The following is a 16,028-nucleotide window of genomic DNA, read 5'->3' as shown; positions in this document are numbered from 1 at the left end:
AGGGATGAATAAAGATGTGGTTAACCATGTTTGGAGGGTTCACTTTTGTCTCCCGTTAACAATCTATGTTGAGATTGAGGACCCTGGAAATATGCAGGAACCTCTGGGATCTTTAGTATGTAAGAGTCATGGCAGTTCCCAGGGTACAGGCAGTCAAGATTTAGCATTGCTGGTCATACTCCATTTAAATATGGACAGAATGAAATCCTTTTTTGTTGGTGTATTCTGCAGGTTAGTGCTCTCAAAGCAATGAAGGTGCAGTTGATAGAGCCCTGAACCTGGGAGACATCAATCATGATGGAGAATCTTGCTGCCCAGGCTGTTTAACTCCCCTCATCCTGGCAAAGGATGTGAAGATCTGTACTGTGGAGGAAATGGCATCAGTCCTTGTTTACTTCTTGAAATGAGCTGTTAGCATTAAAATTCAGGGCAGCTGTGAACTTGATATTTACAGGGATGGCATTGCTGGAGGTCCTCTAAGTCCAAGTTCTGTTTCAGAACTTGCCCCAGTTGAGGCTGATGGCCTGGGACATCGTTAAGTTGCATTTGCACTGTTTTTAAGATGACGACAAATAAAATGATGACAAGGCCAGACGATCTAGAGACTCATGATTGTGCTTTGCCCTCTTTGGTGGATTTTCAGCTGATGTTTCTGTATCAGGAGGTTTTGCAGTTGATATAAGAGGTTGCTGTTCCTGCTGACAACACTCAAATTCTACGTTTTCTGCAGATTTCAAGCAAGGCCACAGGGCCTCCAGGAGGAATGTTAGAAAAGATGGTACAGTTCTATTGAAGAAACTGGTATCCCTGTCAATCATTGCAATGAGGCCTCATTTTATTCCTTTTTGCAGGCTACTCAAGTCATGCCTCCCTGGAGAGCTGTGAGGTAGCCAGATGGGTGGCATTTATGAATCGGTGGAGGCGTGAATATTAGAATTGCCCTGAGCAGGGTCTCAAGTTCTGAAGATGGCACTCTGCACCTGAAGGAGAAAAAAAGCAATAAATTAATTAGCCCTCATTGCACGTGCCTTAGGAATTTTGAGCTGTTATTATATTGTTGAGTTTCAGTTGGACCTGGCAAGATTCCAGCTCCACTTTTTTGTGAGTGACCTAAACTCTGCCTGAGATGCAGGATGATTTCCCCCACTTCATTCACATGCCCCTTCTAAGAAGCCCCTTCAAAATAACTATTATTGTCCCGACTTTATACTTCGTGCCCAAGGCTTTTGAATTTGCCCGACATTGATGTCTCTGCACACTGTCGTGGTGAGAGTGACTTAAGAGAAACCCCAAAATCCCCATTTCCAGATATTTCTGTTCCCTCAAATGGTCTGTAAGGTCTCACTCTTCAATCTAGAATTACTATTATTGTAGTAATTCATTTAGTCATTCAGTGCATTGAAGCCCATCCCAGACTTAAGATGTCTGCTTTTCCCAGGACTCCATGGACTTAATACCTGATTAGCTCACTTATCACTATTAACAAAACTCTATTGATTGACTGCAGTCCAACCCTGGATTGACTTGGTAGGACAGCTCAAATTGACCATAGTCCAGTCACTGATTAATATCTGCATTGCATCCTGCCTGACCTACCTGTAATCTCTGGACTCATTGCACTTGGCTCTGAGAGCTGAACATGGCTGAGTCCCTCAAATGCAAGTACACAAAACTTCAGACTCCAGGTGAACCAGGCATCACTGACAGTGGTTAACCCCCAGACTGAAATTGGACAAGCTTCTTGACTGACTGTGTCAGCACCCCTGAGTGATCAAAGTCCCTTGGATCCCACTAAGGACTGATGTCCTCTGACTTAAGGACGTGGTCATTTGCGTGAAGCACATGCGGTGTATTTGCCTCGAGGGCGGCACGATGGCTCAGTGGTTAGCACTGCTACCTCAAAGCGCCTGGGACCTGGTTCAATTCCTGCCTCGGGCAACTGTCCGTGTGGTGTTTGCACATTCTCCCCGTGTCTGCATGGGTTTCCTTGGGGTGTTCTGGTTTCCTCCCACAGTCCAAAGATGTGCAGGTTAGGTGAATTGGCCATACTAAATTCCCTGTAGTGTTAGGTGCATTAGTCAGGGTGCTTTGCTCTTCAGAGGGTCGGTGTGGACTTGTTGCATCTGTGTAGCCCCATGCAAAATTAACTGGCAGACATATCCATGTGGTTGGTGCCTATGAGCTCTGAAATGAAGTGTTGAAGGGTTGAGATAGTATAAGATTTGGTCAGAGAAGATATGATGATGTGGTGAGGCTGGTGGATTACTGTTGCTAGTGCGAGAACAGAGGTTTGAGGCAGACGATGGATGTGGAGCTTACAGGGTCATTATGTTAAGACATAATTGAACAATGGCTAGCTTAAGCTATTAATGAGTTGCTACTATATCCCCACTCTGACTTACATGAGTGGAAATTGTACAGTCTAGTTTTTCGGTACCACAAGGCAGTTATGAGTATACTGCATCTGCTGCTCAAGCTGTGAATTCCTCTACTTTGTGCAGATGAAACAGAGGCTGGGTGATTGGTATGCAGAATGGTCTAATCATTATACTGGTGACGATCTGAGGTGTTGGCTACCATTTAATTCTCCACTACAGCTTTATTTTGAATCATTGGTCTCAGTTAAACCTCTTACATAGTTTCTTTGGAAACTTGATGCAACCTCAAGGAGCAGCTCCCTCACCTATTTCAAAGGCATTTTCCAGTCTTTTGGATTCCACATGTGTGCATACTATAACCCCTATCCATTTTCTGGAAAGACCATTCCCTCCGCGACTACCTTGTCAGGTCCACCCCCCCCCTCCCAAAAAACAATCCACCCTCCCTTCCTGGTACCATCCCCTGCACTGCAAGAATTGCAAAACTTGCGCCGACACCTCCCTCCTCACCTCCATCCAAGGCCTCAAAGGAGCCTTCTACATCCATCCAAGGCCTCAGAGGAGCCTTCTATATCCATCCAAGGCCTCAAAGGAGCTTTCTACATCCATCAGAGTTTGCACTTCCACATGTAACCGTTGCTCCTGATGCAGTCTCCTCTGCACTGGGGAGGCAGGACGCCAATTCACTGAGTGCTTCAGAGAACATCTCCAGGGCACCCGCGCCAACCAACCCCACCGTCCCGTGGCTGAACATTTCAACTCCCCCTCCCACTCCACTGAGGACGTGCAGTCCTGGGCCACCTCCATCACCACTCCTGTACTATCCGACACCTGGAGGAAGAATGCTTCATCTTCTGCCTCGGGACCCTCCAACCCCATGGCATCATTGTGGATTTTACCAGTTTTCTCATTTCCCTTCTTTACCCCCCCCCCCCCCCCCAAACCTTACCCTAGTTCCAACCTTCCAGCTCAGCACCATCCTCAAGACTTGTCCCACGTGTCCATTTTCCCTCCCACCTATCTGCTCCACCCTCCCCTCCGACCTATCACCATTACCCCCACCTCCATCCACCTATTGCACTCTCAGCAACCTCTTTCTCCCACCCCCCAACCCCACCATTCTCCTATTTATTTCTCCACCCCGAGGCTCCCAGCCTCATTCCTAATGAAGGCCTTTTGCCCGAAATGTCGATTTTTCTGCTCCTCGGATGCTGTCTGACCTGCTGTGTTTTACCAGCACCACACTCTTGCATCTCCAGCATCTGCAGTCCTCACTGTCACCTAACTTCTTTTGCAGACAGCAACTGTAGGTGACAACTGTGCAATTACCATCTATATCTCCTCAAAATGCTGCTTTGTTCGATTAGTTGGCCCGTTACTCGCTACTATTCCCTTATAACATTGTTCCTTTTGACATGTAATCTGTCTTGCACTTCAACTTATCACAGAGCTTTCTCACTGTACTGTTCCTGCCCTTAGATTTGTTTAAATTTTATTCCATTGACTTAATATTGTTCTGAGGGAACGTCTTTGATCTGAAGCATTAATTTTTCCCTCTGCATATATGCTTTCTTGCTGAATATTTCTGGCATTTTTCCTTTGTCCGAAGTTATTTGCATGTTCTTCCATTCTAAATGGATTTTCATTACAGTGTGGAAAATGTTCTATATTCCTGGTGAATATTCCTTTCACTTTAAGTAGTTTATCTGTCATTCTGTCTGATATCTTCATTTTTTTTGGTTTACCTTCCATCCTACAAAGTGGCTTCATTGTCTTCATTTTCAGCTGTGACAAGACAATACATTATCCTGTCTCTTTTCTTCCCTCTTTTGATGCTGAGCAGCACGCTGTAATATTTTGCAAATTTTCTATTCTCTGTGCCATATTTTCTGTCTCTACATTTTCCCTTCGGTGATCACATATTCATGGATTCCAGTCTCTCAATTTGAATTCCTTTGGAAATAATTTTATGGATATTTTAACATTTGGATTGAAAGACAGGAAATGTTGGAACTCATTGGGAAGACGTAAGTACTCAGCTCGACAAAAGTGGGTAATAATGGCGTAGGCAAAGAAACAAGTTGTCTATTAAATATAAACAAAGTGCTGGAAAATCACAGCCGGACTGGCAGCATCTGTGGAAAGAGAAACACAGTTACCATTTTGACTCCAATGTGACTCTTATTCAGAATCTGCTGATGTTGCCAGACCTACTGGATTTTCTGTTTTTATTTCAGCTCACCAACATCCACAGAAGGTTGCTTATAAGTGATGTATTAAACTGTTTCAGTGAAGGGTGTGCTTATTTGTATCTATTCACTGTGGTATGTGACAAATGAAGAGCTCTTCTTTATACTACATTATATCATGGCATTTTATCTTGCTTATCACATTATATGGCTAAATGGCATAACCCCTGTCAAGCTACCTGCTTCTAAACGTTAGGACTCAGTACCTGCTTACTGATCCATCAAAATGGGCCACCAATAGAGCAATTTCCTGGATTGTTCCCATTGCCAATCAGTTGCGACAAGATATTTCGCTTCCCGAGCAGGGGTCAAGCCATTCAATTCAAGCACAAGCTGGGAAATATATTTGACTCCCTCTGTGTCACTGTAGCGATTTGAGTAAACATAATTTTAAATCCCTCCTGTCCAAGGATTCAAAGGGAGACTTGATGGGTCATGTACTGTAATTTATTTGACAGGCAGCTCCTTGCTTCTCAGCTGTATGATGGAGGAGTTTTATATTCAGCAGCCTTCATCTGTTTAGAAATCATTTTAACCCATCTTGGTTCAAAGCTGTCTAGCAACTGATTGGCTGGCAACAAATTTGATAATGAAGGTTAATGCAAGAGAAGTGATTTTGTTTCCTACACTTAGAAGTATAGTTAAGTGTACAACTAATTTTGTTTTGTTTTACTTGGTGTTTTTACAAAAAAATTGCAATTTTTATTTAATTTACATTTATTTATCATTTTTTTGATTCCGTATCCAAACTGTGTTTCTTGACTACCGATTCTATTTCTGTCGCAGAATCACAGAATCCCTGCATTGCAAATAGAAACTATTTGGCCCATCAAGTCTACACTGACCCTCAGAAGAGCATCAACCCAGCTTATTCACGACACCACCCCCCCCAAATGACCTCACCCCTCCATTTCCTATGACTAATTCACTTAGCCTGCAAATCCTTGGCCGTTATGGGACAATTTAGCATGGTCAATCCATCTATGCACATCTTTGGACTGTGGGAAGAACCTGGATCTTACGGCAGAAACCCATGCAGACATGGAGAATGTACAAAGTTCAAAGCACATTCATTTTCCTGGTTACTGTCTGAAACTAAATCCACCTTAGTGTCATATTTGGTCCTGAAATGAGTTTCTGACTACATGTCCATACCTCCACAAAGATTGGCGATTTCTGCCTCTGTAGTATCACACAGATTTTCTCCTGTCTTTCATCAGCTGAAACCCTCACTTACTACTTTAATATTAGCTCGAGGCTTGATAATTCTAATGTACTGCTATCTGTTATCCCACGTTCTATCCTTTGTAAACCTGAAGTCATCCAAAATTCTGCATCTTCTATAATTGTTCACAACTGTCACATTCACATATTATCTTGGTGCCTGGTGGCCTGCATTGGCTCTTGATCCAACAGTGCCTTGACTTCGAAATTCTTTTCCTTGTTCTCAATCCCTCAATGGTGTTGTGTCTCACTATATATGCAATCTTTTCAAGCCAGCACCCTTCTGGGATATCTGCATTCATGTTGGCACAGCTAAATATAATTGGTGGTCATGCCTTCAGCTGTTTAGGTCTGGAATTCTCTCCCCCAAACCTTTACAGATCCCTATCTATTTTTGGTTCTTACAGGAATCTTTTAATGAACTTATTTTATCAAGCTATTGGCCTTCTGCTCTTACTTTCCTTTCATGTTTCGGTGCCCAATTTTGCATAATAGCAACCTTGCAATGTTCCCTCTCAGCCACCCAAAGTTGAACACATGCTGTTTATCATGCCGAAGCCATACCAATGCATATAATTCAGTGTGGCTGTAACACATGGAACATGGAGGTCTGCGCATCAGCTGGAGAAATGAGAGGGAATGGTACATGAAAAAAAAAGTTACTATTCTATCTGTTTATTGTTAAGTAAATAATTTGGGCAAGTAGTCTAATAGACTTGAGCAGAATATCCCAACCTTATTTAAGTCCCAATTCCTGTGATGTTAAATTGTATGGATACCCTGCAACATGACATAAAAATATTCAGCTCCTTTCAATGATATGTATCTAAGCTTTCAGATTTTCAAAATCCAAGGAACCAAAGACAAAAATCAGATGAAACTTCTCTGCCTAGCAAGTTGTGAAAACATGAAACTCTAAGGATTAAAAAACAGTAGTAGGTGACTCTGCCCCATCAGTCTTGAATCCACTTGGGCAAATCCACTTGTGGTGAAGACCAACCAGACAGAAGTCACCCTCATGATAAAAATGAAAGGTTCATACTGGCGGCTTCACACTCTCTATCATATTTGCCACAAGCACTAGCGATCACTGGATAAATGGCAGTTTACTTTAGGGCACCTTCACCGTGCAGATGGTCAAACATAATGACTCTCACTGAATTCGCTTGCATTATTTCTTAAAGTCATTATGCGGGACAGGGATGAAAAACAGCTACAGCAATTGAAGTGGGCCTCCAGTTGCCAGTCTGTCAACCTGCTATGGCAGCAAAAGGCCTAGCTGGAGTTCTTCGTTGGCTGGCAATGCATTACCATTGCCGAAACAAACATTATTTACAAATCTTGTTTCTTCAGGAGTTTGCATATGTTGACAGTGCAAATTATCTCCTATTACCAGTACTGTCGTCCTGCTGACAAGGATCATAGCCTGACTTGGATGTCTCTGTTTCAATGTATTTTCTGAAATGAACGGTGATACTGGAACTAGAAATTCTATTGGTTTAAGCCTCATAAACTAAGAGTTGGATTAGATGCTAAGAATAATTTATTGCGTTCGTTCAGAAAGCATTATATGTCACCACCATATCTTCATTATTCCCCAGAAAGTAATGATAACTGTGTATAGTCACACTGTTATCTGATTATGGTTGGTTTTAATGGGCCAGATAAGCTTGGTAGTAGTGTAATTTTACATTACTAAGGTAGTTAATTGGCTTTTAAGATATCACCAGACTATATAGTCAGATAAAATATGTTAAAAATTAGCCATTTATCTTATTGCTTCTTGGGCTGCATTGTCTGGAGTAATTCTAAGCCACATGGATAAACAACTGTGTTCCATCCTTGATTTCAGTGAGGTGTGTTTATCAGCTTTGGCACTTCTGGGCTAATGAAGCAAAAAACATGTTTGTGTTTCTAATTGCTACCCAGTCCTTTTCTTCAAAAGTCAAGTGTGCATTTGAAAGGACTTATTTGGATTTAGCTGTCATCTTCCAGCAGTTAAATGACCTGTTGTGTAACATCCATGTTCATTCATTTAAAGAATAGTCACTTGAATAAGGTCTTTTACCGGTGAACACGTGCCTAATATTAACTTTAAAATTTGGTAGAAACAGGTTTTCAGAAAATCCTGAAATGTGTGGCAAAATCATAAGTTTTAAACTCTTACAAAGATAAATTCTAATTCAGACACTCAGCAACCTACATTTTTGTAACTGTCAACTTGAGTGAAATTTACTTAATGATTCTTCTGTTGTAATGACTTGTTAATACAGCAGAACCAAACACCTAATCAGACGTTTTGGCTTTCCTTGAAATTTCAAGTGCAATTCTTCACATGCACAGAGATGGACTGAGATTTTGGGGTAATAATAAAAGAAAGTCTTGGTGTCTCATCAAAACTTAGTTGAGACTGACAAAGAAACGACTTCAGTCTCTACATGTCCAGCATTGTGTCGAAATTCAAAATTGCAGGCCATGTTTTTATATTTTCCTGAAGGCTGTGCTGTTGAAGCCTCTACTGACTTTAATCAATTAAAAATCACTCAACTGATAATCTCTTAGTCTTATGTAACTATCCTTGAGAAAATTTCACTATATTAAAATGAGATACAAATGGGTTTGTGATGATTTACTGCTTATAGTTCATGTTCAAAAGTCTCTCTGGCCCTGAAAACACACATTCCTGGAATTCCATATATTCCTATTACAAAATAAAGATTCATAAATTTTCAAAACACTTATTTCTAAGATTGTGATTTTTTTTAATAGATATTTTTATTGGAAATTTAACATTTTGACAAATTTACAAAAATAAGCAGAATTTTCAAGCACAAACATTAATATAAAAATAGATCTTAAATATATAATCATCAAAATTCAACTAATCCACAATCATCCAGAGTGTATAGTTGAGTCGCTTACATCCTTCAAACAAGAGAAAATGTTCTCTAATATACTCATAACAGTATGATAAAAAGGAAGCTATTTCCAAACAATAAGAACAAAAAAAAAATTAAACATGTTTGAATGGAGATCTTCCCCCTTGTTCTCAGGGGGCCTTACTACCTTTCCAACGTTCCACCATATCCTCTCCCAAACAGTGTCCCACCCTCGACCCGGGCGCTCCTTAATAGGATTTAGATATAATACCGAGCTAGAGTTAACAGTGAGCGCCGCACCCCCACCCCTCCCCACCCATACCTGAGTATATCTGATAGTATCAATGCCACGTACAAACACACATAACTATAAAATTACAACTCCAACAGATTACAGTTAAGTATAATAACATAAGATAGCAAGGAAGACAACCCCGCTCCCAGAGGCAAAAGTAAAGTAGAATAAAGTATCCATTTCTCCTCACGGAGTGTGAGAGAGGCAAGCCAACATAAATTGTCTCTTACGATTTATTTAACCGAGTCTAAAAGTTTCTTGGCCTCTTCCGGTGATCTAAAATTATACTCGGATCCTTCGTGGGTAAAGCATAACGTCGCTGGGTAGCGTAAGGTGTATTGAATATCTAAGTCCCTTAAACATTTCTTCACCTCATCAAACGCCTTCCTTCTTCGTGCCAAAGCCGGGGAGAAGTCCTGAAATAACATAATCTTGGATCCTTCATGAATCATAGCTTTAGGATCCTTTCCAAGCTTTCTGGAGGCATCCAGGAGTATCTGCCTCTCCCGATAACTCTGCAGCCGGAACAGGACCGGGCGTGGGCGCTGGTTTGGGCCAGATCCGCGTACTGCGACCCGGTAGGCCCACTCCACCCTTACCCGGTCAGTTTCAGCCCCCAGGTTTAAAAGCTGGGGCAGCCATCGCTGCAGAAATACTACTAACTGTTCTTTCCCTTCTTGCTCTTGAAGGCCCAGCAACCGAATATTTTTTCTCCGATTTCTATTATCCAGGTCATCGATGTAAATTTCAAAGGCCTTGATTCTCTGCTCGAGGGTTCACACCTGTTCTGCAGCTGTTTGTGCTGCAGCCTCGGAGGTCGTGGCCTTTAGTTCCGCCCCCTCCACTCAGCCCTGCAATTCCCCGATAGTTTGATTCTGTTTCTGCAGCTTTTCTTCGAATGAGTTCCATCTCTGTCGGGATTCTGCGATGAAATTGACGAGTGTCGATTCCAATCTAGCAATCATCTCTATAAGGCCTGTTTTTACATCAGCTGCAGCCGGAGGAGAGGAGGGTGGGGGAGGGGTCTTTGTTTTCTGAGAGCTGCGGGGTCCCTTTGATTTACTCATTATCCACTCAGTATTAGACTATTTAAATATAATATTCAGCAGCTAATTAAGATTAAAGAAATTTTTTGGGTGGTTTGGCAAGTGTGGTGGGGGCAGGAAACCCACTTTTCCCAGGTTTTGGGAAGGGCTCTGTAGACTCAGACTTGCTGAGTCGCCGCCATCTTGGATCTCCCCAAGATTGTGATATTTAAACCTCTGCCATAATCCTTTGTAGTTGTTTCAATTAGTGCACTTTGCTTCCTGCTTTGCTGTCTGAATATACTTTCTTGTCACTGGCTGTTACCTTACTTGGTGATATCCCTTGCTGGATAGCTGGAGAAATTTTAGCCTTGGAGCCAAAATTCAAATTCCTGTGACATAATAGGGAATTCACATGAGAGATCGATTGCTAAATATTTGTGTTCAGTGTTTTTGTAGATCACAGGTGAGCTCTATCTCTTTGCTGACTGTAAAATCCAGGGCATCGAGGTATAGCATTATAACTGCAATACTTGTAGGTACTATTATTGAAGTTCAGAAGAAATAGTCATGCCCCCAATGTCCAGCTGCTTAATTGTGTCACGCAGACTGAAAGGCTAAAAATTCATTTGTGAGGCACCACCACTTCAAAACCAAGTTGTGTAAAGTGAGTTGATTCTTTGGGGGCAGATAATGCAGCTCGCTGCAACTTGTATGACTATCATAGGTTTCTTCAATGGTATTAATTAGGAAATCTATGCATGGATTAGCAGGCAGTCTTGTCTGCATGGCATATTAACATCATCTTTGTAGCATGACTTTTCAGTAATGCAGCATGAATTGTTTTATAACCCAATGGGTTAAGACAATTCTCTGAGCTCAGAGTATGTCTTAATTGTAATTGGGATATTAAAATTGGTTTTGTAATTTGCTTTGGTTTCTTCAATGTTTTCGAATTCATGCAATTTGCTTTATGATTGGACTCTGGTGTATGGCTTCAATTGAGCTGCTTCTTCATTGCAAAACTTGCACTTTAAGGGATTTTCAGTGGAAGCATTAACAAGTTATGTTTGGTAGTGCAAGTTTATTGAACACTGCAGACTAATGAAGACACAAATAAGGCCAAAATAAACAATTTCTGTTTCTATCAAAAATGAAAAATGTCTGATATTTCATTATTTTAAAAACTATTATTGTGTTTGTTCACTTCATTTAAAAAAAGTAACTTGTTCTTGGCATACCTTTTTAAAGCATAATTCTATTTGGACTATTCATATTTTTAAATGCAGGCCATAGTTTGCAAATTGAACAGTGTAAATACCTTATTTAAAGTTACATCTGCATGTTGAATTCATTTCTGGCCTTCATATTGGGCAAGATGGTGATAATGGCCAGTATGTTCTTGTGCTGCAGAAAGTGAGGGAGGAGGCAGGAAGGCTTGCAAATGTGATGGGCTCAGTACCATTACCTTTCTGCCTCTTGCACAAACCTCAGGGCAGGGAAGACTCCTGGTCGACCTTATCATCCAGCCTCCACTTAAAATCCTTAATTAGTCAATTAATGACTGCACAAGGCTCTTTACCATCTTGGCTGAAATTTTTTCCATCTTTGGTGAGCCCTGCATCACAGGTAAAACTGTGGATTGTACATCAGCTCAAGAGATGGGGTTGTCCCTCGATCTATACTAAAGTCTGCATTGTCGAGGGTATGGACATGAGGCAGGTAGGTGACTGCTGAGAGCCGTTCCTGAGCCATCACTTCTCATTGCCATAGCTTTGCTCTCCCCCTGATTTCCACTACCTGTGTTTCCTATTCCGTGAGTTGCTGCTTGATTCTGGGACTCCTGGTGGAGTCGTACCAGCATTGCCATACTCACCCAGTGCTGTTGAGTGTTCGAACGACTGGTGTTTGATTGGCCAACATCTCTATGGGTGAGACTTTAACTCTCGGGTTCATTTCCTACTGCTATCCTCTTAGAAGTCTGATGGGCAGAAGATAGGGCAAACTTTCTTCCTAAGAATTGTTGTGAATAACCTGCAGCTTTTTCCGGTGACATGTGATTCCACCCACACGCCAAAAAAAACCTCTGAAGTTTCTACTCAGTATATTTACGAAAGGAGGATATGACTGTTTACGTGTATTTTTGGAGTGATATAGCACAGAAACAGACCCTTTGGTCCAACTAGTACATGCTGAATATAATACCAAACTAAATTAATCCCACTTGCCTGTTCATGGCCCATATCCCTCCAAACCTTATTCATGTATCTACCCAAATGTTTTTTAAACATGGTAATTGTGCCAACATCCACCACTTCCTCAGGGAGTATATCAATCCCTCTATGTAAAATATTTGTCCCTCAAGTCTTTTTAAATCTTCCACTTCTCACCTTAAACATGTGCCACCTAGTCTTGACATCCTCTATCCGGGGGAAAAGACACTTACCAACCTTATGTTCTTAAGTGTGGATACTTTTTGTGAAAGTTTACCCTTGAGGTGTGCCACTGAGAAGACAAGTTATAGGAAGATCGGTCATGAAGGATATTTCAAATACAAGGAGCGTTTTAATTCTGCTTTAAGAAAGCAGATGGCCTCACCAATGCTGCTTGCAGTGGTAGCAATACCTTCCTTTTATATTCTATTCACCTTTGTTTCCCTCATGTATTTAAAGTGATAAAAGTGTGGGTGGAATCACATGTCACCGGAAAAAGCTGCAGGTTATTCACAACATTTCAATATCCTGGTTTTAAAAATAACCACATAGAATGAACTACAAAGATACTATGATAAATCTTTACAAATCAATCTTGGGTCTCAGCTGGAGTATTTTGTCAATTTCTGCCCACTGGCTTCAGGGAAGATGTCCAGAGTTTGGTGACGGTGTACAGGAGATTTGCCAGAAAGGTGCCAAGAATTGAGGGATTTCAATTGGATGGACAGGAAAAGCTGGGATTGTTAATTTTAGAATGGCATTATCTTAAAAATGATGTTTCAAAATCATGAGTTCTTTAGGTCGAATAAATGGGGAGGAACTGGTTCCATTTGAAGGCTGGGCTAGTAACCAAAATGCACAGGTTTAAGATGACTGGCAAAGCAGTAGGGGTTTGATTAGTATTCTGTTACTCAGCACCTCTTTATGATTTAGAATGTAACTGATTGTGGTGGAAACAGACAGTGGTAACTTTCCAAAGGGAATTTGAAAAAGAAATATTTGCTAGGCTTTGAAGGAAGTGTGCTCGGCTTTGAGGGAACATTGGACGAAATCAGAGTAATTGCGTGTCTCATGCAGAAACCTGAAACGGACAAAATGGTCTGAATAACTTGCTTTGATTTCCATTACTTTCCTATGGTTTGAATGCTAATTTGAAGAAAATTTTATTTTATGAATATCAAAGTATGTTTGGATTTCAATATTGATAATGGATATTGGATTTCTATTTGAATACTGCACATATTGTCTTTGCCAGTGTTTGTATAACATCCAACTGTACAGTATAAAAAAGCCTAAATTTTGAGATAGGAATAGTACGAGTGTTAGAGGCCTTATTCTGCCACTGAAACCAATAAGAACATATTCCCATCACTCTAATTTTGTTAAATGCTCATAATTAGGGGTGTGGTTGAGAGGGTGAACGGGTGTTTGGACTTTGGCAGGGTGGGGCACCATTGCATGAGACTGGCGGTGCCAGTATGACTGATTGGGGAGTTAATATTATGTAGGCAGTATTTTCTCGGGATAGAGCAGGTTTTAATGCATTTGATCTTTGCTGGCTCAACATTAGGTAAATATGTTGGAATCATCCAGCATCTCTGAATCTAACTCAGAGATAGGACTTCTTCAGAGGGAAGTGGAAACTCCATCCAGTACAGGACACTGGGTTGTTGTGCTTCAGAACTTCCATTTTTGTGGGCATGTCGCATTGTCAGTGTACTGGGAATTCTGAGAAGGCCTGTTGTACACCTATCAAGAACGGAACTTGTACTGGGAGGGTTAACTTGCAACTACAGGTGGCATAAATTTGCTTTGTAATTCTCCAAGTGCAGTAAATTTTTGAAGTGAACTGATTGGTGTTTATAATGTTAAAATTATTTGATATGGAGAAACTACTTAATTTGTTTGAGACATAGAGTTAGGCCAATTCAGGAGGAAAATCCAGCATTTTTTTTTTAAGTCCCCTTGGCTTCCAATAGGTTACTGACTCCCCATTCAGTCGCACTGATAATCATACACATCTAAATATTGCCCTGTTCAGTACTTGTGTTTTTTTTATCTTTAGAATTTATATTTGAAATTGTAAATAATTTTATATGCTGACATAGTTCAGTGAGGCATCTGTTGATAGTTTGGCTATCAGAATTGGATGTCCTGTTTTGTCTCAAGAACACAATTTACTGTGATAAAGGTCAGTTAAAACTTCATTGGACTAATGCTATGGCCAAATGCAAATAATGAATATTTTATTTCATCAGGAGCACAGTTGTTCATGTTAACCTTTTCATTTGAGGAAAAGTTTTAACCACAGTATTATTAGTTTACAGGGATTTTATATATTAAAAATAACTTTGGATTTAGCTAATTCTTTTTTAATTTGATAGAAGAAAACAGGAAATGACTGGATGGAAACAACCCATTTGAAAGATGAGGAAAAAAAATGAAAGAACCGAGACAGTGGTCCAATCAAATTCTCAAGAAAAATAGTCTAAGACCATTTATTTGTGTTGGTTTCTCAAAACTGCAACATGTAATTTAGGAAATAAAATGTGGAACAAAAAAAATACCTTTTTCAGAAGTCATCAATATAATTATCCTTCTCTTTAGATGTAGTCAGAAACACCTTAATGTCATGCCTCTTAAAAGTTTGGCCTAATTGCATACATTTCTTTTTAGCTGTTGAGGCAATTACCAACTCTGCCAATGAAATATGAATTTTTGCAATTGTAAAATTTTCCAACATATCTCTTATGGATCATTGATTCTGTTTAGTCACAATCTTCATGTTTTTTTTAAAGTAGTATAAATGTAATTTATGCATGTATTTGTTTTTCAGCTGGGTTAATAACTTTGGTCATGAAGGACTTGGTCTCATGCTTGATGCTTTGGAGAAACTATTGGACAAAAAACAGTAAGTCAGAATTAGTTCTTTTAATTTAAAGACACAAGATGATGTGGAGAAGAGTTGGTGACGAAATAAAAACCCAAGGTGTTTAAAAAACGTTGTGATATAATACTCAGATGATATTCTAACCAGTTATTCAACCTCCTCCACATATGGTAACAATACGCAATTGAGTACTCCTTCCAACATGGTGGATTTCATTCCCAATTTATTTCAAACTTCATATTCTTCCCTCTATTCTTGCATGTTTGGGGATGCTTGAGTATAGATCCAATGTTGCCATCTGTTTTCTGCTGCTTCTCTCCGGCTTTTCTCATGTGAGATACCAGAGGAAATTAAGTTTCCTTTCCAACCTTCACTAATGCTATTTCAAAGTTTGTCTTCTTTCTTTCTCTTGTTTTTCAGTCTGTCTCTCTCATATTCACACATGTGCAAGGAAACATATTCTGGTTTTATTGAAGACAATTATAGATGACAAACATAATAGATTAAACATTTGCTGATTTTATAAGGTTTCATCGGAAAAGGACCTGGAAATCTTGAAACATACTTTACCTTTGCACTGCTGTGTTCTTTTGTGATACTGAGGCTTTTTGCTTCACTTCCAGATTCCTACTCAATCTCTCCATTTTGGCTGGAGTGCACCAAGGCATTTAGATGTTTTAGTAATGAAGTCTCCAGATTTTATGTGTGATGCATTCTGTGTTGCAAGTCATTCTGTACAATTCACCTCAGAACCATAATGAATATTAAGTACTCTTATCCTGATGAGTGTGTAAGATTTTTGGGCACACTTTAATTGAGACTTAAACCAATTACAATTAAGTACAATTTGGAAAAAGTAATCTAAAGTTTGCTAG

The 16,028-nt window shown here is 40.1% G+C and overlaps 1 protein-coding gene across 4 annotated transcripts in view; it reads left to right on the top strand.

The window, feature by feature from the left end:
- Nucleotides 1-16,028, top strand: part of diaph2 (diaphanous-related formin 2) — a 739,556-nt gene that overhangs the window by 238,477 nt on the left and 485,051 nt on the right. For all 4 annotated transcript variants that reach the window (XM_060832634.1, XM_060832633.1, XM_060832630.1 and 1 more), the window contains one exon: nt 15,100-15,174. In XM_060832634.1, coding sequence (XP_060688617.1) covers nt 15,100-15,174 — 75 coding nt within the window. The remainder of the gene's footprint in view (nt 1-15,099; nt 15,175-16,028) is intronic.

This window comes from Hemiscyllium ocellatum, chromosome 11 (assembly GCF_020745735.1).
Source record: "Hemiscyllium ocellatum isolate sHemOce1 chromosome 11, sHemOce1.pat.X.cur, whole genome shotgun sequence".
In the NCBI taxonomy this organism is placed as follows: domain Eukaryota; kingdom Metazoa; phylum Chordata; class Chondrichthyes; order Orectolobiformes; family Hemiscylliidae; genus Hemiscyllium; species Hemiscyllium ocellatum.
This window is presented reverse-complemented; position numbering and strand designations above follow the sequence as displayed.